This window comes from Sinohyriopsis cumingii, chromosome 2 (assembly GCF_028554795.1).
Source record: "Sinohyriopsis cumingii isolate HCF-2022 chromosome 2, ASM2855479v2, whole genome shotgun sequence".
NCBI classification, from domain to species: domain Eukaryota; kingdom Metazoa; phylum Mollusca; class Bivalvia; order Unionida; family Unionidae; genus Sinohyriopsis; species Sinohyriopsis cumingii.
Genome location: NC_142962.1, coordinates 52,203,409 through 52,225,845, shown reverse-complemented (window position 1 = coordinate 52,225,845; position 22,437 = coordinate 52,203,409). Strand labels below are relative to the sequence as shown.

At 35.4% G+C, this 22,437-nt stretch overlaps 1 protein-coding gene across 4 annotated transcripts in view; it reads right to left on the bottom strand.

Annotated features, from left to right (window-relative positions):
- LOC149804849 (spectrin beta chain, non-erythrocytic 5-like) overlaps positions 1–22,437 on the bottom strand; it is a 338,094-nt gene that overhangs the window by 55,659 nt on the left and 259,998 nt on the right. For all 4 annotated transcript variants that reach the window (XR_016416849.1, XM_089945259.1, XM_089945279.1 and 1 more), the window contains exons 58-73: positions 21,095–21,323; positions 19,736–19,857; positions 18,806–18,866; positions 17,998–18,099; positions 17,536–17,724; positions 15,034–15,111; positions 13,876–14,139; positions 13,214–13,498; positions 9,437–9,562; positions 7,702–7,832; positions 6,961–7,147; positions 5,424–5,624; positions 3,614–3,709; positions 3,190–3,324; positions 2,221–2,403; positions 1,153–1,344 (exon numbers count right to left, since the gene is read on the bottom strand). Coding sequence is in view for 3 of the 4 variants with exons in the window: in XM_089945259.1 (XP_089801385.1) it covers positions 1,153–1,344; positions 2,221–2,403; positions 3,190–3,324; positions 3,614–3,709; positions 5,424–5,624; positions 6,961–7,147; positions 7,702–7,832; positions 9,437–9,562; positions 13,214–13,498; positions 13,876–14,139; positions 15,034–15,111; positions 17,536–17,724; positions 17,998–18,099; positions 18,806–18,866; positions 19,736–19,857; positions 21,095–21,323 (2,581 nt within the window). In the remaining variant the exon portion in view is untranslated. The remainder of the gene's footprint in view (positions 1–1,152; positions 1,345–2,220; positions 2,404–3,189; positions 3,325–3,613; positions 3,710–5,423; positions 5,625–6,960; positions 7,148–7,701; positions 7,833–9,436; positions 9,563–13,213; positions 13,499–13,875; positions 14,140–15,033; positions 15,112–17,535; positions 17,725–17,997; positions 18,100–18,805; positions 18,867–19,735; positions 19,858–21,094; positions 21,324–22,437) is intronic.

Sequence of the window (22,437 nt, the reverse complement as noted above, 5' to 3'; positions counted from 1 at the left end):
ATGAAACAGATACTTATCTCAAGATACCTACATCGGGGACTTACAAATCTAAAAAATCCACTCACCCAGTTAGGCAAGTATTACAAGATCTTAATCACTAAGAATAAACTTCTATTCAACCAACTGTTATAAAAATATTGAAGCTAACTGTTAACGATTTAAATTCAATCATGTGTAAGGTTACATTTCTGGAGCTTACTAGATGACCCTTAAACACCAGTTGTAAGTAATTATAAAAGACGACCAGTCTTCTCTCCCTCTGGTAAGCATTTACTAGTAATGAAGAGTGAGAAAGAAGCACTTGTATAACCTTGATCAAAACAAATGGAAGACAAACATTAACACTCAGAACAAAGTATGGACAATCACTGAACAAGCTGGCAATAATCTTGACGGAGTATCTTTTTCATTAATGAGAAACAATGATCATCCCTAGATCAGCACTTGCTTGGACAAGAGAATTTTCATTTCTGTTAATGCATATTACAGACAATTTCTTCTCCTCCTAAATTCTTAACATATAAAACAGAGTACAAGTATGTACATTCTGGTAATTATGCAAATGTTGTTTTTAATTTGTTGGCAATCCATCGGTTGGCACAAGAACTTCCAAAGTAGTAATGAAGCTTTTCCTTGAAAAATATTGATGTATGAAACTCTAGTAAAAGAAACGTCTTGGAATTTTTTCAGAGTATGGATTCTATCATCACACATAATTAACTAATTATTAGTAATTACAAATTCAAGATTCTGAAAAATTCATTAATAATTACCTCTTTCCATTAAAGTTTCATTTTCTAACTACTAAAAGTTTAATTCATTGTTGAATTATCCATGTCTCTGCACGTTCCTTTGTCTAGACATTTAATGTCACATTAATTTTCGTACATTCCTAAAAAATATATTACACTTTAGTCTAGCAGATGTTAGGTATTTCAAGGTGAAAATCCACTCATAACAGCACAAGTACCTAAATTTTAAATTGTTAAATATATGTTTATTCAAATGAAACACCATCTGAGAGTATGTATCATCAGTGGCATAGTTTTCAAATCTCTTGTGACAACATTTGAAATTTAATTTTTTTTTATTAAGAATAAAGTTAAAATTATGTTTTACTTTGCTGTGCCAGAAAATGTTTGATTAATTTACCTCTTGTCTTGCAGCAGTGATTTCCCTGAGTTCTGCCCACATCTGTTTGAGTTCTCCCTCCCTCTTGAGTATTCTGTCCTTTTCGTAGTGACCAGCATCAACCATTGACTTTGCCATGGCTGAGATAGCTGTAACACGGTCTTCACTGGCATTCAACTCGTGAACAAAGTCTTCAAACTTCTGGATAAGAATCTGAAAAACAGAATTTGCACATGTGGTAATATCTGAATAATACAGCAATCACAATATCACTCAACCTTTTTTTTAAAAAAATACGTTATAATAATTACTGTATGTATTCAATCCTCATTCTCAGTAATGGCATCCAATACTGATTATTCTTTATTAAAAACATTTATTATTTTTTTAACTTTGGTGATAGAACAATAATCATGATGTAAGGAAAAAACAGACAATGTACTGACACATACTATTATACATGTGTTGTGTGTGATTTGAATTTTTAATGTAGCTTTAACAATTTTTCAGTCACATCGCTACAATGTCTGCAATGTTGCAGTTTATAGTGATGTCTAGCACTGAGGCATCATGCCGCAGACATGTAGCATGATGTCCCACCCAGTCACATTATCCTGACACCAAGATCACCAGTCCTAACACTAATCTCTTAATGCTGAGCGCCAAGTGAGGCAGCTATTAATACCATTTTTATACATCTTTGGTATGACTCTGCCAGGGTTGAAACCCATGATCTCCTTTCTCAGTGTGAATTCAAGTCTCTGTTTAACCAATGTGTGTATGTGAGAAAACTACTTGACAGTAGCTTTCTGTGAGTTGATAATTTTTCCCTGACTTTTCCTCCATATAATATACGGGCTGCCATGCATAGCCTATCATGATATTAAAATTATTCATTAAACCCCACAAATCCAAAACCATTTTAAATGTAAAATTATGCCGCCCCTCCTTCACCCAACCTCAATTATACCCCGAAATTTTAAGTTTTTATCAAGCTGTTGCATGACGTTACTCATGAATGCATGCAAGTCCAGATGGATGTAATCCCAACCTTTCTTTCAAAATTCTCACAGAGTTGCAAAGTCTTACCTCCACATGCTCGAGATCAGTTCCGTAATCCTCGGAGCCAGCAATGACACTTTTATCAGAAATCCATGTGGCCACTTCTTCTGCTTCTCGGAGATACTCAAAAAACTTCTTTGTGTCCATCAACCTTGCCCGCCTCTGATTGGACAGGTCCTGTAACTCCTGGTACTTGTCTTCAATAGAAGTCTAGGAAACAAAGGTGCCAAAATGATGATATTTGAAAATGTGGAAGAACGATGAAAGTGGAGTGGACTAATAAAGTTAGTTTGAAATACCTTCATCATGGTTGCAAGAGTTACCATATATACTTGCTTATAAGTCCTGTCATACTGTAAGCAACATAATAAGCCTGCAGATCAGAGTCTATGTTGCCTGTTCTACTGATTACTCCTTAAAACAATCTGCACTGACCCAGATCTACTGGTGCATTATGCAACAGCAGATCAGGGTCTGAGCAGTTTGTAGTTGGACTGTCTTATAAATGTGTATATATGGTAAATAAAAAATCGCTGCATTTTTCTTTTGTACTTTCCCTGATGCTTGGAGCAACAAATTGATATTTCATCTAGTACTTTTCAATGTCCTCTGGGAGGTGTAATTTATTACCCTTTGTAAAACATGAACCTAAATAAAATGTACACCTAAATAAATTGCCTACCCATTTTTGAGCCAGAGGAATTATAAGAAGTAATTTCAACATGTAACATATTAAAATTCCACATCTACTTGCACACCCAATCTACCATCACAAGATGTGCTGGCACAACAAGATCTACCATGAACAGGATCCTAATGTTGAATCCATAACTGCAAGAAAACTTGTACATAGTACTTGAATGCTATTTATTAATACTTACAAATGCTGAAAAGCTTCCTTGAAACATCCTTCAATTCTACAAGATTTTGTCCCTATAAAACCAGAATATGCATTAGACTGAAATGACAAAGGTCTTAATTATTTTCATTACCAACCTGTTGACTTTTAATGTTGTCACTATCATAGTGTCCTCTATCCAACAGGCTTCTACTAAGGGCAGCTAACTCTCCAATATTGTTCTGGAAATTATCTATATCTCTGTCAAGGGCATCAAGTTTCTTCAGGAGCAACTGTAATGACAAACATAAATCTGCCTATAACACAGTATACATGTATGAATATTTCTAACACAATTATATTTCTTGAGAACACCTTTACAGTAAAATTAGTATTCATTTAGCAGCTCATCTAAGGTTGATAGCTTTGTCCTGGTTTTCTTATTTCCTCCTCTTAGAGATCACCTCTTGTCAAGAACTCATGGAGATCATGATATCAATTATTAACATTTATTGCAATGCTGATGTAAAATAAACTGTTAAATGTTTGAAATGAACAAATAATTTTTTGTGACCATCATACCTGGACTGAGTCCTCATCCTTTCCGAGTTCGGGACTTGTCAGTGATGGGATCTTTTCATTCATCCAGGACTCTGCCTCTGCAATCTCTGTGTAGAACTATGAAGACAAAAATCATTAAAATTCAAAGTTAAATGTTTTTCACTAATCTAAAGCAATCTTTAATTTTAAGTACTCTAACTTTATCAATGTTGGATTTTTCCTATTCTGCACAGAATCTACCAACAAGACTGACACTACGTTATTTTGAGGTCAAACAGTATCCTAATTATTCAACTACCGAAATGTAATTGTAGAGCTATCTTTGTCAAGATTATAAAACACTGATAATTGATGAAATCTCATATTAAGCTATCACCATCATAATGCTCCTTGTTGGTAAAATTTCAATGCTTAACTTTGTCTTGATCATGACAACTACGACTGGTTGTAAAATTCATGATCTGTTATTATCGGTTTTCTTTTATTTAGATCTTTATTCTATTTTCATTGGTAAAATGATTGTATATGGAATTCTTAAAAATGTTTTCTTGCTTGGGATTGGTCAGGTAAACATCAGTCCTCTGGATGATGATCATTATTTGCTTGTAAGGACAACTACCATGTTCCCCGAGGTATCCATGAATTAAACTAATTTCACCAACAAAGAAATGTTTAACAGAAATCAGAAATAAAAACAACTGAATATAATCTCAGTTCTAATTACAACTATACAATAAATAATAAAATTGTTTTAAAATTAAAAATGCATTTAATTTGGAAGGAGGGAAGGAAACATGGAGATAGTGAGTGATGAAGTTTATTCTTAGTCCTCAGTCACAATGTGCATGCCACTAGGGCAGTATCTAATCTGTTGTATAGAAAGCATGCATGCCACTAGGGCAGTATCTAATCTGTCATATATAAATCATGCATGCCACTAGGGCAGTATCTAATCTGCTGTATAGAAATCATGCATGCCACTAGGGCAGTATCTAATCTGTTGTATAGAAATCATGCATGCCACCAGGGCAGTATCTAATATGTCATATAGAAATCATGCATGCCATTAGGGCAGTATCTTATCCGTTGTATAGAAATCATGCATGCCACTAGGGCAGTATCTAATCTGTCATATAGAAATCATGCATGCCACTAGGGCAGTATCTAATCTGTCATATAGAAATCTGACAGTGATCAGGCCAAAATATTCATAATGGTCCAATCAAAGGCATTATGTAGTCCAAACATACATAAGTGACTATCATTCAATAATCGATGGTGACTTAACAACTGAGAAGAGTTGATTATCTACTGCCACTGGTGTGAATGGAATCCATGTCTGCTGAGTTTACACTGAATCAAAGCTCTTTGACACTGGTGTACACAAGACCATACATAAAATGACTGCCCATCACACTTATGTTATCCTTTGATCATGGCTAGTCCAAGCAGATCTTTTATGTGTGCTAAATACTAACGTAAAATCTAATGAATTTTGGTATTCCAATAAGTATCTTAGAAACATTTCTATTATTTCTAGTTTTTCTAATATTAAACATGTATACAAAATGTTAAAATTCACTTAGTTACTCATATTAAAACAGTCAAATGTACAATTATCAGACAAAATTAATATAAATAATTCCATTTACAGTTCTACTTTTTTACTAAAATTCTGTACATCAAATTATCCAGATAAAATCTGACCCCCGATGAGTCCAAATAACCAATGGTTTACTGTACATCAAATTATCCAGACAAAATCTGACCGCCAATGAGTCCAAATAATCAAAGGTTTACTGTACATCATTTTCCAAAATCTACTGCTTACCCTCTGAGATTCTAAAGCATCCTGAAGTTTGAGTCTGCGAGCAGATGAAACTTCCTTCAGCTGCTGAAGCTGTCGGTGAAGCTCATCAAGACACTTCTCGATGTCTTGGGCAGCAAAGTGCTTGCTCCTGATCATGTGCTGAGCAGCGTTAGCCACACCGTCAATAAGTGGTTCATGGGCGACAATCTCTGACTCTAATGCCTGTAAGATTAGAAATAAAAAGCAGGACTATTTTGATCCATCTCTACTGCCATTACACTTTGCTTTTTATGCTAGAAATTATAAATATCTTTTCTTATGTACAAATATTATGGCAGAAAGACAAATTTCTCAGCAAAATCTATCCAAGCAACTTACAGTTGGGTTAGGTGTTTGGCATGATCAAATGCAGCAGGCTGATGCAATGTGTTTGTAATGTAGATAAAACCAAATTAAAATCTTTGAAGTCTACATATCAATTGCTTTTGACATCTTTGATGTAAATCCTGTTGATTCCAAAAAAGAAAATACTTCTGCTGAAACACTAGTCTCTCAATGTCAGTGAGGTACTAGTTGGTAGCACTGATGTTCATGAGCTTACTGTGAATTGGATGAACTATTTCAGCTTAATGGAGATTGCCAAAGAATAATGAAGTTTTCATGCAAAAAGTTTGAAAAACACTGCTTCCTTTATTCTAATATCCTCAATTATAGTTCCAAGTATGGCCCACCAAGATACACATCCCCATATTCATGTAGACTGAGCAAGTCAGCCAATTAGAGTTTGTGTTGTAATAGACTACTGATAAAATGGGATGCATCCTATCACTTATTATTGTAACAATTTAAGCTTCATGCTAACATAGGAATCATGGGGTGGTTAACAATCGGTGGAGTGAACATTATGTTTGGGCATCATGGTCGAAACAGCTCTAGCCCTCTTTTGCTTTACTGAATGTTAAAGAAATCACTTTCAATGAAAACTTCATAGCATTAAAAAAAATCTGGCTAATACTTTGACTGATTAGAATGGGATTAAAAACATTTATAAATGTCAGGTGCATACAAAGGTAAATGTTCTGCAAATTCCATAATCTACTAAACCATGATTTATTTTCTTTGATTCATATCATAATCTACTAAACCATGATTTATTTTCTTTGATTCATATCATATGATAGATAATGGGACAATTACACTCAATGCATACTTTTGGGAAGATATTTTATCACAGGTAATTAACAATGTAACTTATGAGGGACTGACGATCTTAAACAGTTGCTTAAATAGGATGGATTTCAAGTGATTTTTAATATTTAACTAGATGGTATTAGAGCAAGAAATATGATTTTCGACTTCCCCCTGACAGAGTTATGTATAAAAAAAGCAAAACATGAACTTCAACAATCTTTGGGGAATAAAAAAACTCACACATATCTTGACCACCATTATAATGTCTAAATCATGTAGTTTGTATAAACTGACTGACAGATGGACTGAAAGACACGGAAAAGATGAACTCATACAGTAGGCTATTCACTCTCATTTGAATGCTTACTTGATGTTTTTTCATGAGATTCTGCACAGCTGGGAGTGAATTTCCTAGATCTGTGGATTCAGCTACCGGCCTCTTTTCTTGTATCCATGACAACTCATCTTCCACATCTCTATAAAACTCGTACATCAGCAGTGCTTCCTCTAAGTTATCTCTTCTGATTTTGCAAGGTTCTTGTAGAGACTCAAATCTACACAATTATACACCATATTTTAATAAACACAAAAAGACAGTGTCAACTCCAAAACTTGGTTTATTCAAAAGCAAAATAATTTTATGAATGTATGCACACTTTCAGATTTCAAATGTTTTTTTTGGTGGGGGGGTTCAAACCAAAAGGGTGGTGCAGATCTAGGGTCTGACAGAACAATCTCTAATTACAGCAGCACCTACCAATCATCTCTTTCATGGATTATCATCCACATAATATCTTACTAAAACAATTACAGACATAAAAGTTCCTAGATTATTTGTTTTGACTTCAGTTTTAAAACAAAAGTATCTGTAAACAACCTTGATGGCCATGTGGATAAGAGTGTTAATTTCAGACCTAATTTAATTTAAGCAGGACCTGTATTAAGGACTAGATAAATGTCACCCATGTGACCATGTATGGGTTTAGGTGGTGGGCAGGTTGTTCAAATACCTCCAAAATCTTACGTGCCAGATCAAGGATGAAAGAATTGGCTGATTATTCTTCTTCACCAACTGATGCTGTTAAGATAAATTTTTGGGCTACCTTACCTCTCTGAAGTCTCTTTGGCTTTGGCCTGCAGCTCTTTATTCAAGAAGTGTTTGGACTCCTTGAAGACTTGGGCAGCATCCATGACATCTTGTACCTTCTCCTGATGGTTGACTATGTCTTGCTCTATCAGCTGAAATTGGCATGTAACAACAGTGTTATGAAGGTGGGATGCAATGTAATGTACGACAATGTACAAATGCTACAACACAAACAACACTGAAGCTGAGCCTCAGAAATTACAGCCAAACCCAAACTTGTCCTAATGGCCAACTTTACTTAGCAATCACCTCTTCACAACAGCCATTCTAATTCTCTCCCCCCCCCCAGCAAATTTCTTATATAAATGTCTGGTATGCAATAGTCATATGCCTTCTGTGGTCAGCATGTTTCCTAACAAAACAATAGTTTCTCTTTACATTAAGCGGTCACTGGTGCATATCTATGACAACCACTCAATATACACACACCAAATATTTACTTTATAAGAAGGGCATTGTTCACGTAAAGAATGTCATGTGAATCGATGTGCAAACATTTCTTGTCTTGCTTGTACTCACTGTACTCCAGTTACATTGTCAATGTACCTCAAAGGTGTTGACATTTCAAATTTGAAATTGAGGTAGGTTTCATCATTAGGGTAGAGGGCTGAAGCCATTCGTTTGCTGGATGGTGGGAAAAGTAGTTGTGTTATCAAAGCAGAAACTTAAGTCAACTTTTTGCCAGTGTTACAAGTATAATTTAAGATCACCTTTTTGCCTATAAAATAAAGCTATCTCTTAAGGAAAAAAATCGACTTCAAGAAGAGATACAACTTACATCACTTTTCTTGTAGCTATGGGGTTATTTAATAGTTAAAACTTGTCTGTAAAGACAAGTGAAGTTTTATTTCATGAGTCACAAAGAAATATCCATATATGATATCTTCTGAATTCCTGTTCATCACAGGCTTCTTACATTAGTCTACTGACTTTTGATCATGGTAAACTGAACAATTGGCTAGCTTAAACAAGTTTGTTAACCAAAGAGCCTGCCCTCTTCTTGTCAGTCATGGGTAAGCTGTTAATCAGTAGTGAAACCATTGTTTTGTCATGGTACACAAAACAATCCAAGATTGTACTTGAAGTCAGTGATGATTTAATTTATAGGATGAATTAAACTGAGCAGGATACAGTACTCTTATGCTAAAGATACAGTACTCTTATGCTAAAGATACAGTACTCTTATGCTAAACATACATTTGGGAGATAACATATATCTATTTATTTATGATTTTGTTGAATAGTGCATCTAAAACAGTAATAACAACAGCAACAATAACAATAACAACAGTAATAATAATAATAATAATAATAATGATCAGTTAATGGCATTTGTCAAAAAACTACAAGGGTAACCAGTGTTGTCTTCCTATGGGTGGTTGCTACTGACAGATTTGACTGTAGTTATTGAACAATCACATATTGTCACAAAATCTTGTCCATGAATGACTCAAGGGGAACACTGACCTAAGCAGAATTAAAATGATTAATGCATTTTTCAATGTATGCCACTTTAGGAAATAGAATTACCCAATGGTAAAACATGAACCATTAAATATGGCATCCATTTTTACTTGCGGATATGATTGTAAAGGTCCAGAGAGATTATGACAGAAAATGCATTAAAAGCTTGCTTATTTTTGTAAATGGATGTGAAGATGGGAGTAAATATATATGAAACAATACTTTATCATACCTGATGTTTTTTCAGTAGATTGTTGACAGTGATGAGATCCTTCCCATGATCCTCTGACTCCAGCTGATTTTCTATCTCCTCCATCCAAGTGGCTAAGTCACTAACCACACGGTTGAACATCAGAGCCTGAAGAAACAGTAGAGAATGTCTTACCTCTGGTACAAGGAAACAGTAGAGAATGTCTGTGTAATCTCTTACCCAAGGAAACAGTAGATAATGTCTGAGTGTAATCTCTTAACCAAGGAAACAGTAGATAATGTCTTTGTGTAATCTCTTACCCAAGGAAACAGTACAGAATGTCTTACCTCTGGCACAAGGAAACAGTAGAGAATGTCTGTGTGTAATCTCTTACCCAAGGAAACAGTACAGAATGTCTTACCTCTGGTACAAGGAAACAGTAGAGAATGTCTTTGTGTAATCTCTTACCCAAGGAAACAGTACAGAATGTCTTTGTGTAATCTCTTACCCAAGGAAACAGTACATAATGTCTGTGTGTAATCTCTGACCCAAAGAAACAGTACAGAATATCTCTATGTACTCTCAGGCAAGAGGAAACAGTACAGAATGTATTTATGTAATCTCTGGCATGACGAAACAGTACAGAACGTCTATACGTAATCTCTGGCATGAAAAAACAGTACAGAATGTCTTTACGTAATCTCTGGCATGAAGAAACAGTATAGAATGTCTTTACATAATCTCTGGCACGAAGAGACAGTACAGAATGTCTTTATGTAATCTCGGGCCAGTAGAGAACCAGATCTGTCATGATATTATATGTGTGTGTGTTGGATTTGTAATGTAGATTTAACAATTTGTCAGTCATATCACTACAATATCTGCAGTGTTGCAGTTTATCATGATGTCTAGCACTGGGGGAATCATGCTGCTGCTGACATGTAGCATGATGTCCCACCCAGTCACATTATCCTGACACCTTGCCGACCAGTCTTAATACTAACCTCTTAATGCTTAGCACCAAGCGAGGCAGCTGTTAGTACCATTTTTAAAAGTCTTTGGTTTGACTTGGCCAGGGCTCAAATCTGCGACCTCCTGCATCCAAGGTGGACTAACCGCTAGGCCACCAGAGAAGTCCATGATATTATGTAACTGCAGATCTGGGTCATTGCTGATGATTTTATTCTTAAGTAAATCAGTGCAGACCCCACATTGCCAGTGTGATTTGGTATGGTACATCTGGGTCTACATTGTTACATAAGGGATCATGCATTATATATACATAGTACAAACACCAATTTCATTTAAATTGTACAATTCAACTGTATGTTGAACAAGGGTTCCACAAATGTGGTGCCTCAACTGGAAACAATGCATGATGTATCAACTCCATACATATTTTGCAAACATCTTAATACCAAACATTAATACATAATCTTAAAGCTGATGTCATCTTGTGTCTCACAATGTTGTGTAGCAAATGTCAATAAACTGGTAAGACACTGACATCTATGTCTCACCATGCTGTGTAGCAAATGTCAATAAACTGGTAAGACACTGACATCTATGTCTCACAATGCTGTGTGGCAAATGTCAATAAACTGGTAAGACACTGACATCTATGTCTCACCATGCTGTGTAGCAAATGTCAATAAACTGGTAAGACACTGACAGCTATGTCTCACCATGCTGTGTAGCAAATGTCAATAAACTGGTAAGACACTGACATCTATGTCTCACCATGTTGTGTAGCAAATCTCAATAAACTGGTAAGACAATGACATCTATGTCTCACCATGCTGTGTAGCAAATCTCAATAAACTGGTAAGACACTGACAGCTATGTCTCACCATGCTGTGTAGCAAATCTCAATAAACTGGTAAGACACTGACATCTATGTCTCACCATGCTGTGAAGCAAATGTCAATAAACTAGTAAGACACTGACATCTATGTCTCACCATGCTGTGAAGCAAATATCAACAAACTGGTAAGACATTGAAATCTGTCTCACCATGCTGTGTAGCAAATGTCAATAAACTGGTAAGACACTAACATCTATGTCTCACCATGCTGTGAAGCAAATGTCAATAAACTAGTTAGATTTCGACATTCTGTGTCTCACCATGCTGTGTAACAAATCTCAATAAATTTGTAAGACTTTGGCAACCTGTATCTTTTCATCCTGTGTAGCAATTGTCAATAAACTGGTAAGATTCTGACATCCTGTAACTCACCATCTCACAGCATTTATTAAAGTCTAATGATAATGGCCTTAACATATCATTTAAACAAATGGTTACCCCTGAAGGATGGATGGATGGATGACTATGTTGCAAGTGTCGACCAAGATTAAAACTAGGTCAAAAAGACTAATGCATATCTTCTACAAATTTAATTAAGTCAGTGGAAATGAAACGATTCCTTCGTATCAATTCATTCTTAAGGTCTTATATTAGAGCACAGAATAATGAATACCAAAATGTTTTTAAGGAAGAATTTTCTGTAATTTATAGAAATAAACAGTCTCTTGACAAGAATTCACAATAAAAGTACTTTTAAAAAATTAATATTAGTAAAATTGTACTTTTAAAACAATTCACATGATAATGAACAATAATTTGTGATTTAAAAAAGTATATAATGATGATGATGATGATGACGATGACGACGATGATGATGATGATGATAATAATAACACTGATAATAATAATAATAATGTACTTGCCCATCTTAAATACCTAATTGCCACAGCATAGGCTCAGATCTGCCATCCCATAATACTCTACTGCCATGAAGATTTTCCAGGAATTCAAGATACAATAATTTCTTCTTGTTCAACTGCTGAGTGTTAAAAAATCTGACATTCTTGAGTGACGAGATTATCAAATGAGCCATACTGGAGAGAACATAGGCACCATTTTAATTGAGGACAATCTAGACACCATTTGGTAAAACTCTCAATATAATATGATCATCCATTCAGAGGATATAGTTCAATATGTTCACTGTGGCAGCTATATTTGACATCAGATCACCACCATTTTCAGTCAGGACCAGCTAGATATCATAATTAGTGTTCTGTAGAAAAACCCATGTTAATGAGATTTTGTAAGAGTACTAGCAATAACAAGATTTTCAAGATGGCTGCAATGTTGGCCTCCATTTTTATGTAGGATCAACTAGACACTGTAAGAAGTCTTTTAGTGAAAACCCCAAATCGATGAGAACATCCATTCTGGAGGAGTAGCAATAAGAAGATTTTCATGATGGCTGCAATGGTGGCAATTGGATGCTTGAGCAGCACCATTTTCATCTTGAACCACTCGGGGCCCTACCTTCTTTGGATGACTGTGTCAAGTTTCATGGCAATCTACCAAGTACTTAGGAATAGTGATAAAACATGTGTTAACAGACAGTCACCAGATGATAGACAACAAGCCATCCAATGAACTCTTCTGGTCTATTACCAGTATAGCTAAAACCTAAAATGTGCAGAGTGACAGATATGGGTCTATGCAGTTTAAGAAGTCTATACTGTTAAACTGTTATACTGGTTTCTGCTGCTATGAGTACAGAGTGGCAGATGTAAGGAATTAACAATTTAGTACAGTTTTATATACCAGTACAGTCAGTAAATTAATAACCCTGACAATTATGTTGTTATTTACCTGGTGTTCATCCAACAGTTTATGCACCAGTTGATACAACAAGGTAATAACCCTGACAATTACTGTTAGTTACCTTATGTGCCTCCAACAGTTTATGCACCAGTAATTACAGTAAGTTAACACACCCTGACAATTACTAAATTAGTTACCTGGTATGCATCCTGCAGCTTGTCCTTCTTCTCAGAACTGGCTGTGATCAAAGCCTGCCAGCTAAGCTCCAGCTCCTCTAGATACTTCTTGATGTCACTCCATGCAAAGTGATCCTGGTTAATCAGCTGCTCTCCCTCAGTCACAACCACATCAACGCGGTTCCTGTTGGCCATCACCTCTGCCTCAAATGCCTGGTGCTTCTGAAGCTTGGCCTGCAGATTAGTTGGGTCTCTGTATGACTCATCCAAAGCGATCTGCATCTTTTCCATGATCCATCCTGAGACCTAAATTTAATTAAACAATACTAATACAGTGATTGAAAAATCCAAATAAAATCATTGGCACCAATTACTTCTGGTCCTGATAAATGGTTTTCTGTTCCTATATCTTGAACCAAACGTTATTTTTCATCAATTATTGAATAAAGTTATTATTAATGCTTTGAAAACAGTGAATAATTACACTATTTTAGTGTAATGAAAAGCAACTAGATAGTTGCTGCAAGCAGTGTATATGTGGCATGTATAGATCATGCAATGCCTGTACCCATTATATTGCTGTCTATGATGAAAATACTAACTCCTGATAAAAAAAAGGAAACATATTTGTTGATGGCAGAAACACAGTTCTATTACTAAATCTGATAGCTTACAATAATTACCTCATACAGATTTCTTAGGAAGAGCTGGTAATTCTTTGAATCCTCCAACTTGGCCCTCTTGGCTGCAGAAGAGTTGAAAAGTTTAGTATTCCTATCCACAACTGCCTGACATCGCTCCTCGATTTCTGACAAGGCATAATGTTGCTGTTCTTGTAGCTTCTTTGAGAAGTTTTTGACATCTTCTACTTTATCAAGTTGTGCCTCCATCAGTTTCTCAAACCTATCATGATTTTTCAGCAGGGCTTCAACACCATACAGGGTGTTCTAAAACAAGGATAGATCCAGACATTAAACCTTCAAAATCAATGTGCAAAAGTCGGAAAATGAGATTCAACAAATATACCATGTACAATGTCCTAAAGTATGCAATAAAACATTTCAAACAATTCCAAAAAGACTTTGTTAAGGCATATAAATACAAAAAAAATGTAAAGAAATTTTGTAACAAAACATTTGTTAATGAGAGCAGACTTTATTATTGGAGTTTCTTTGTCTGCATAGAGTAAAACCTGCCAGGAAAGACTACAGCTATGAGAGACCACCTGTCTTGAGAGACCTGATTCTCACTACACAGATGTACTGATAATATAGTGTTATGACCTGTTATAAAAGACCACCTGTCTTCAGACATTAGGATTTTTTTGGCAGAAGGGATCGTCTTTAAACTTCAGCGTGTTGCCCATACTGCAGGACCTTCATTAATGATTCAGGTCATCTGAATCATCATCTTAACTATCTTGGCCTTCTCTGCCATCACATGATATGCCATCAGATCTGGGTCTATGCAGCTTGTTCAGAGTAATCAGTAGAACAAACAAAAGACCATGATCTGCTGGGCCAGAATTTGATGGTGATCAGAATCTATTTTCTTTGCAGTTGGACTCGATTTATACATAAGTATATGGTACTTACATCTATACTGTGAACTGTTCACATTCGCAGATGCGTAAATAAATGCTAATCAACCAAATTTTGTTTCTATTTTGATTCACAATATTAACACAGCTTGGATCATACACATTCAAAATTACTTCCCCTCCATCTCCAATTTTCTTTTATATTTCAATAATTCATTAGAATAAAATCCACTAATTTTAAAATGATTATATTTTTTAAAAAATCTAATTAATGATACCTATCACAAGTAATGATACCTACCCCAAGGTCGTCGTTGGTGAGGAATGCCTCTTTGCTGGCTAGCCATGCATCTGCCTGCTCCGCAGTCTCTTTGAACAGCTGAACAGAGAGAAGACAGAAGTTAAGATAACATTTCAATAGCAGTTATATTTGGTTGCATCCAAACATTCAAAATATAAAACAAGAAATTGCAGAAACTGTTTTCAAGCAATAAAACAAGCATACCATCCTCTGTGTCTATGTTATTTGTTCTACTAATTACTTTCAACAAACTGTATGAACCCAGATCTGCTGGCACATTATGTACCAGCTGATCTGGATCAGTGCAGTTTGCAGCTGAATCTGACTTATAAGCAAGTATATATGGCGCACAACTGAAATTTTACACTATTTGTAAATTGGCCAACTATAGTAAACCTATGAAGCATAGGTTAAATTTCATCTTTAAGTTTCACAATGCAATGCAAACCTTAAAGCTGACAAATTACAATTTGTCTTGCTGCCAAATCTGCTACAAAATGATGCATATGCAGTGATGACTCAGCCATAAAAAATTGCAAGAGGACCATGTGGGCTAACCTGAGTAGCTGACACATGCCAGCTTGTTTTTGTTGTTGTTGTTTTAGGGTTTAACACCATTTTTCAGCACAAGATAGGCTATACATGGTGGTCAGTATAAATGGTAGGAAGAAGAAATGGGAAAACCCCAGAAAGAACCACCGACCCATGAGAAGCTACTGGCAAGCTTTCCCACATACCCACATTGGCCAAGCCCGAGAATCAAACCCAAGCATACAAAAGTGAGATGACAGTGATCCATAATGGTGACTGCTTTAGACCATTCAGCCACCATGCCAGCTTGTGAACATAAATCAAATTCATTGGATGTTATCATAATATAAGCTTACACACCAAATCTGATCAAAAGCAAATTGAAATATGGCCTCTAGCATGTTCACAGACGCCATGAATCATAGTTTAGATCATCTTATTAATATGCATGGCTTTTGCCCAGCTAGACCATCTCATTAATATGCATGGCTTTTGCCCAGCTAGACCATCTCATTAATATGCATAGATGATGCCCAGCTAGATCATCTCATTAATATGCATAGATGATGCCCAGCTAGATCATCTCATTTATATGCATAGATGACGCCCAGCTAGACCATCTCATTAATATGCATGGATTTTGCCCAGCTAGATCATCTCATTAATATGCATGGATTTCACTCAGCTAGATCATCTCATTAATATGCATGGCTTTTGCCCAGCTATACCATCTCATTAATATGCATGGTTTTTGCCCAGCTAGATCATCTCATTAATATGAATGGCTTTTGCCCAGCTAGATCATCTCATTAATATGCATGGATTTTGCCCAGCTATATCATCTAATTAAAATGCATAGCTCTTGACCAGCTAGACCATCTCATTAATATGCATGGATGATGCCCAGCTAGACCATCTCATTAATATGCATGGTTGTTGCCCAACTAGATCATCTCACTGCTTTGCATGGATTTTACCCAGCTAGACCATCTCATTAATATGCATGGATGCTGCCCAGCTAGATCTTCTCATTAATATGCATGGATGCTGACCAGCTAGATCATCTCATTAATATGCATGGATTTTGCCCAGCTAGATCATCTCATTAATATGCATAGCTCTTGCCCAACTAGACCATCTTATTAATATGCATGGTAAGCTTTTGCCCAGCTAGATCACCTCATTGCTATGTATGGATTTCACCCAGTTAGACCATCTCATTAATATGAATTGATGCTGCCCAGTTAGACCATCTCATTAATATGCATGGATGCTGCCCAGTTAGATCATCTCATTTATATGCATGGATGTTGCCCAGCTAGATCATCTCATTTATATGCATGGACTTCACTCAGATAGATCATCTCATTAATATGCATGGCTTACGCGCAGCTAGATCATCTCATTAATATGCATGGGTTTGCCCAGCAAGATCTCATTAATATGCATGAATTTTGCCCGGCTAGATCATTTCATTAATATGCATAACTTTCACCCAGCTAGACCATCTCATTAATATGCATGGATGTTGCCCAGCTAGACCATCTCATTAATATGCATGGTACATGGCTTTCGCCTAGCTAGATCATCTCATAAATATGCAAGGTTGTCGCCCAGCGAGATCATCTCATTAATATGCATGGTTGTTGCCCAGAACTGATGATTAAACTTGAATACCAATCATGATCAAAATATGATAAAAAATTAAGCCTCAAGAGTATTCACAAACAAGTGTTAAAATGCAGACACAGAACAAAAGATGCATGATGAACAATGGCCATACCTTTGCCAGGTAAGCTAACAAGGATTGTCATACTTACAAACCAAACAGTGATAGATATTATGTGTATATCATGATAACATTACAAATTTAAACAAGCTATTTTTAATTTGTTTGAAGTGACAAAGATTTTTCCCACTGCTGCTTGAAAGGTTAATCAAATATTTAGATTTAATGGACTGGACACTCACCTGTAGATCTCGGCACTGAGTCAGTAGGTGATTTCGTTTGTCCCATGCCCCATTAAGTGATAACTTTGTCTTGTCCAGTTGGCCTATTGTCTTCTGAATCTCCTCAGATCCATAGTGCTTGTTGTTGATCAGATTGTTTCCATGCTCTCTCACTGCAGCAAAGTGAGTTTTCCTGCCATCAATCTCAGCCTGAAATTATTATAAAGTCAATAATTGAGTTGTCTACTGTTTGCTTGTATGCTAGTGTATGGTTCTGCATTTTTTGTTGATGAATTTTGTTTTTGACAGCACAATGGCAAAAATAAGGTTACTTTGTCATTTACAAAGTGTTGACATGAGGATTTTAATTATTATTTGCAGCCATCTGAATTACACTCAATGATTTGTATACAGTATTGATAAACAAGTCCTTACATTCTGTTTTATTTACACTTTCATGAACAAAAAAATGACATGGCCTACCTTTCTCTCCTGATGCAGCTGCAGTTGACCCTTGGCCTCGGTAACATCCTTAGCTAATTCTCCAGAGTTCATCTTGGCGATCATGTCGTTTGACCAATTAATCTTACGATAAGAAAAATCAAACACTCAAAAAAGAGGAACTTCTTTATCTAATAAAAGTAAACATAATATAATTCCCAACCAGCTGTCAAAATGACAAAACCACGAAGTTCACACATGAAATCAAATTTTTGCTAAATTGTTAATATTAGTTTTGCCAACTTCTGACTTTAACCAAACCCAAATAAAAATATATTTTTATTCTGTTTGACCAATTAATCTTACGATAAGAAAAATCAAACACTCAAAAAAGAGGAACTTCTTTATCTAATAAAAGTAAACATAATATAATTCCCAACCAGCTGTCAAAATGACAAAACCACAAAGTTCACACATGAAATCAAATTTTTGCTAAATTGTTAATATTAGTTTTGCCAACTTCTGACTTTAACCAAACCCAAATAAAAATATATTTTTATTCTGATGATAGTCATTTTAATTCTGTTCAATACCTTTCAGAATTTCAAACTCTTTTTCAATGTAAACTTTAAAATTTAATTTTAAAAATCCAAAACTTTTCTAAGATACATAATAACAAGTTGATACAAACATACAAAATTTTGTCCAGTAAAACTAGTTAAGTAAGAAAACTAAGGTATATATTATCATCTGTGACCTTTAAATTTAATGACTCCCTTTATATAGATGGACAGGTCAAACAAATTCCAACTCTAATCGACTTGAAGGCAAAAGTAATCGATATGCATACCAATTCTCGAGCATCTGATAAAAACTTCTGCAACTGGTAGGACTCTGCCAACATTTTCTTCCTACAAACAAATTTTTTTATTTTACATAAAATCAATATATACAACAGAATGAAACTGGAATTAACTATGTCTGATTTTGGTTCTGGATCCTAAGAAATGTAGTCAAAAGACATGTACCAAAGAAGAAAAAAAAGAAATTTTCTAATACCATGATGACTGTTCTTATTTTTTTTAAAATTCAAAATATACTAAATGTCCCACTAGATGGAATACAGTGTACAACATTTATCAGACCGTTTTTTCAATTTCTTGAACTTTGTTAAACAGACCTAAGTCTGAACTAAATGTATTTCATTTTTAATTAAAAAGTAACCAAAATAACATGAAATATTATATGCAAGTATTTCACTGTTTGTTGAAAAGTTAAGTGCAAAAGTTCCTTGCCTAGCTTTCATAATGAGGATCTATTCTTTGCACATCAAAAGCTATGCATTTATGCCAAAAACTTGAAACAAGTCTGAAAAAGATTAGCAGACTCCCTTTTAGAGAGCTGTAAGTTATTTGATCACCACTGGAAAGAGGTGAATGAATGCACCACCAGATCAGGGTTGCACTGTTTGTTTCATTATCAGTGCACTCATCTGTTTCAATATTATGTATAGGGCTGAACTAAGTATACACAGTTTGCAGTTGGATGCACTTTATACATGAGAGATTATGGTAAACTATTTTCAAGGAACCTAAATTCTTTATTTCAGCAAAGGGATACCTTCTTCATACATGTTATGCAAATGTTTCCTGATCAGATAATGATGCTAGACAATGAGACCATTCATATAGCTTAAATACTTCAAACTGTACATATTATTAAAGAAACTTGCCACTCCTCAACATATAGATGAGTTGGTCAGTGGACTTTAGAAACCTACCTCCTGTCACAGAGGTCCTCCAGCTTTTCCCAGTCATCAAGTGCCTCATTTTGTTTGTCTGTGATGTCCCCTGCCCTGTCTGGGTATTTCTTACTCAGCTTGTTACCCAGAGACTCAATTTTCTAAACAAACAAGAATAATTATACACTTAGTATTGACATATAACTCAAAATCATATCAAAAATGCCATTCTGTCAGCAACTCTAACATAATTTAAATCCTTACAGCAATTATTAAAGCATTCTGATATTAGATTTATTCCACAGTCTTGGATATACCAGCTCACAGGGAACAAACAATGTACTCAACTGAGTGACATTGAGTTAATGAGCAAGCTAACGCCCTCCACAAACCTTGGTCAAGGAACATGGTCAATAACTAAAGATATTATTCAAAGACCACTTTTCTTTTTTCAGTCAAAGCAATCCTAACTTTTGACCTTGCAACCCTGAAAATCAAAAGGCTTCTTTTTTACCCAGTGTGCATTTCATCCGCAAAGTCTGGTCAAGGTACATGATTGAAAACTGAGTTTTTTGTGCACAGACTGTTTTTCTTCTTCTAGCCAAGGTTACTTCAACTGTTGACCTTACAACCCAAAATAATAGCCCTTTTCCTTTCCCCAAGTGCAAGCTATTAATAAAATTTGGTCCAAGTTTGTGATGTAGCATTAATGTTACTGTGTGGAAACCATTTTAATTTTTTAGTCATGGTGACCTTGACCTTTGACTTCACAACCAAATCAACTGGCTTTTTCCTTAACTTCATTGCAAATTGTCCACAAAATTTGGTCCAGGTCTGGGATGTAAAACTAATTTTATTGGGTTGAACATATCTTCTTTTTGTTACTGTGACACTGTCCTTTGCTCTTTTGCTCCCATTTTTCTTCCATCAGTCATGGTGACTTTGACCTTTTTTGACACCCAAATCAACTGGCTTCTTCCTTAACCTAAGCACAAATCATCCATAAAGTTTGGTCTTCATCTGTGATGCAGAATTAATGTTATTGTTCAGAAACCATTATTCTTTTTTCAATCAAAGTGACCTTGACATTTTGGAATCAAAACGAGTAGGCTTCTTCCTTAACCCAAGTGTAAGCCATCCACAACGTTTAGTATCTGCAGAACATGGACAACTTTTGTTATTGTGCATAAATGAAACAGAATAGACAGAGGGACAGATGGATAGAAATGCACTCCACCTTCTAGTGCATGTATAAAAATTGGTAGTAAAAACTAGCTAATGTTATTGCTGTGATCATTGTGCTGAATTAACCATAAATGCAAATCTGAATATACAAATTGAACTTAACTTCACCTGTGCATTTAACAGATTTTGGAAAATACAGCTCCCTGAACCTACCTCTAGTTGATTCTGAAGAGCAGTCATGTCCCTCTCGATGTCCTCTTGTTTGCGCTGCAGAGCCTCCACTGCTGTAAAGTCTTTTCCCAACTCATCTGTAGACAACAGGGTCATCTTCTCCTTAATTCGGTCATCAGTATCATCTACATCACGATTATAGGCATGGATTTCTAGAGCTGTGACAAGCTTCTGTTTGTAGTTATTAAGAGCACCTTGCAAGTCCTTCCACCTATTAAAGGCAAAGCAAATGAGATAAATCGCTTTTACATAATGAGTATGACTATGGCTGACAGTAAATCATGCTGCATTGAGGTAGGTGTGTGTCTGTGTGCATGTGTGTGTGTGTGTGTGTAAGAGAGAGAGAGAGAGAGTGAGAGAATGTGCCAACTAGACTAGAGATGAGCCAATGTGCAATAAGTTACCCTGCCAAAAGGATGCAAATAAAGGGCAAAATTTCAAGTCAAACTTGGACCATAATTTCACAAAAGGTAACCAAAACACAATAAAAACAAACGTATCTTGATTTTACAAATTTAAAACCTCATACATTCGGTTTCAATATATGTAATTATGTGGAAACTGAAGGCAGAGTCCAAAATCAAATGGGGCACATTACTCTGTCAGAAAATGATGGAAATTTAACACTTATCCAACTCTTCTTAATGTAAAACTTAATTTTAAATCCATGAAGCCATTTAAATGTTATTAAGTGGAAATGAAATTGAAAGGCAAAGTTCCAAATCAATCAGGGGCCATAATTCCATATGAAAGGCCATAATTCCATATGAAAGGCAAAGTGCCAAATCAAACAGGGGCCATAATTCCATATAACCAAGCTTGACTAAGGGGTTTCCTTAACACAAAACTTCATATCAAATTGTATTTTAATCCATCAGTGTTTCTAAAGTTATTAAGCAGCAACAAAACTGAAGGGCAGTGTTCTGCAAATTTGGTTTCAGAACATGAAGTAAGTCCAACAAAGCCATAACTCAATACAATTTAGCCCAAAAAGCACTGAAATCAAACGAGCTCTAGGTCTTCTTAAAGCAAAGCTTTATATTAAGTTTGATTTAATCCATGAAGTTCTTTAAAAGTTGCTGGGTGCAAAACAAGATCAAATCTCAACATCCATAAGGGGCCATAACTCCATACAATTCTAAATGATAAAGGTGGAAATCAAATTTATTAAAGATCTTCATAATGTAAAGGTTTCATGCTAAATCTGATTTTGCTTCATGACAGCCTTAGGTATTAAGACGGAAATGATACTGAAGAACAGAGTTTTAAATAAAACCGGGAATATACAAAGAACAGTTTTAAATAAAATCGGGACTATACAATTT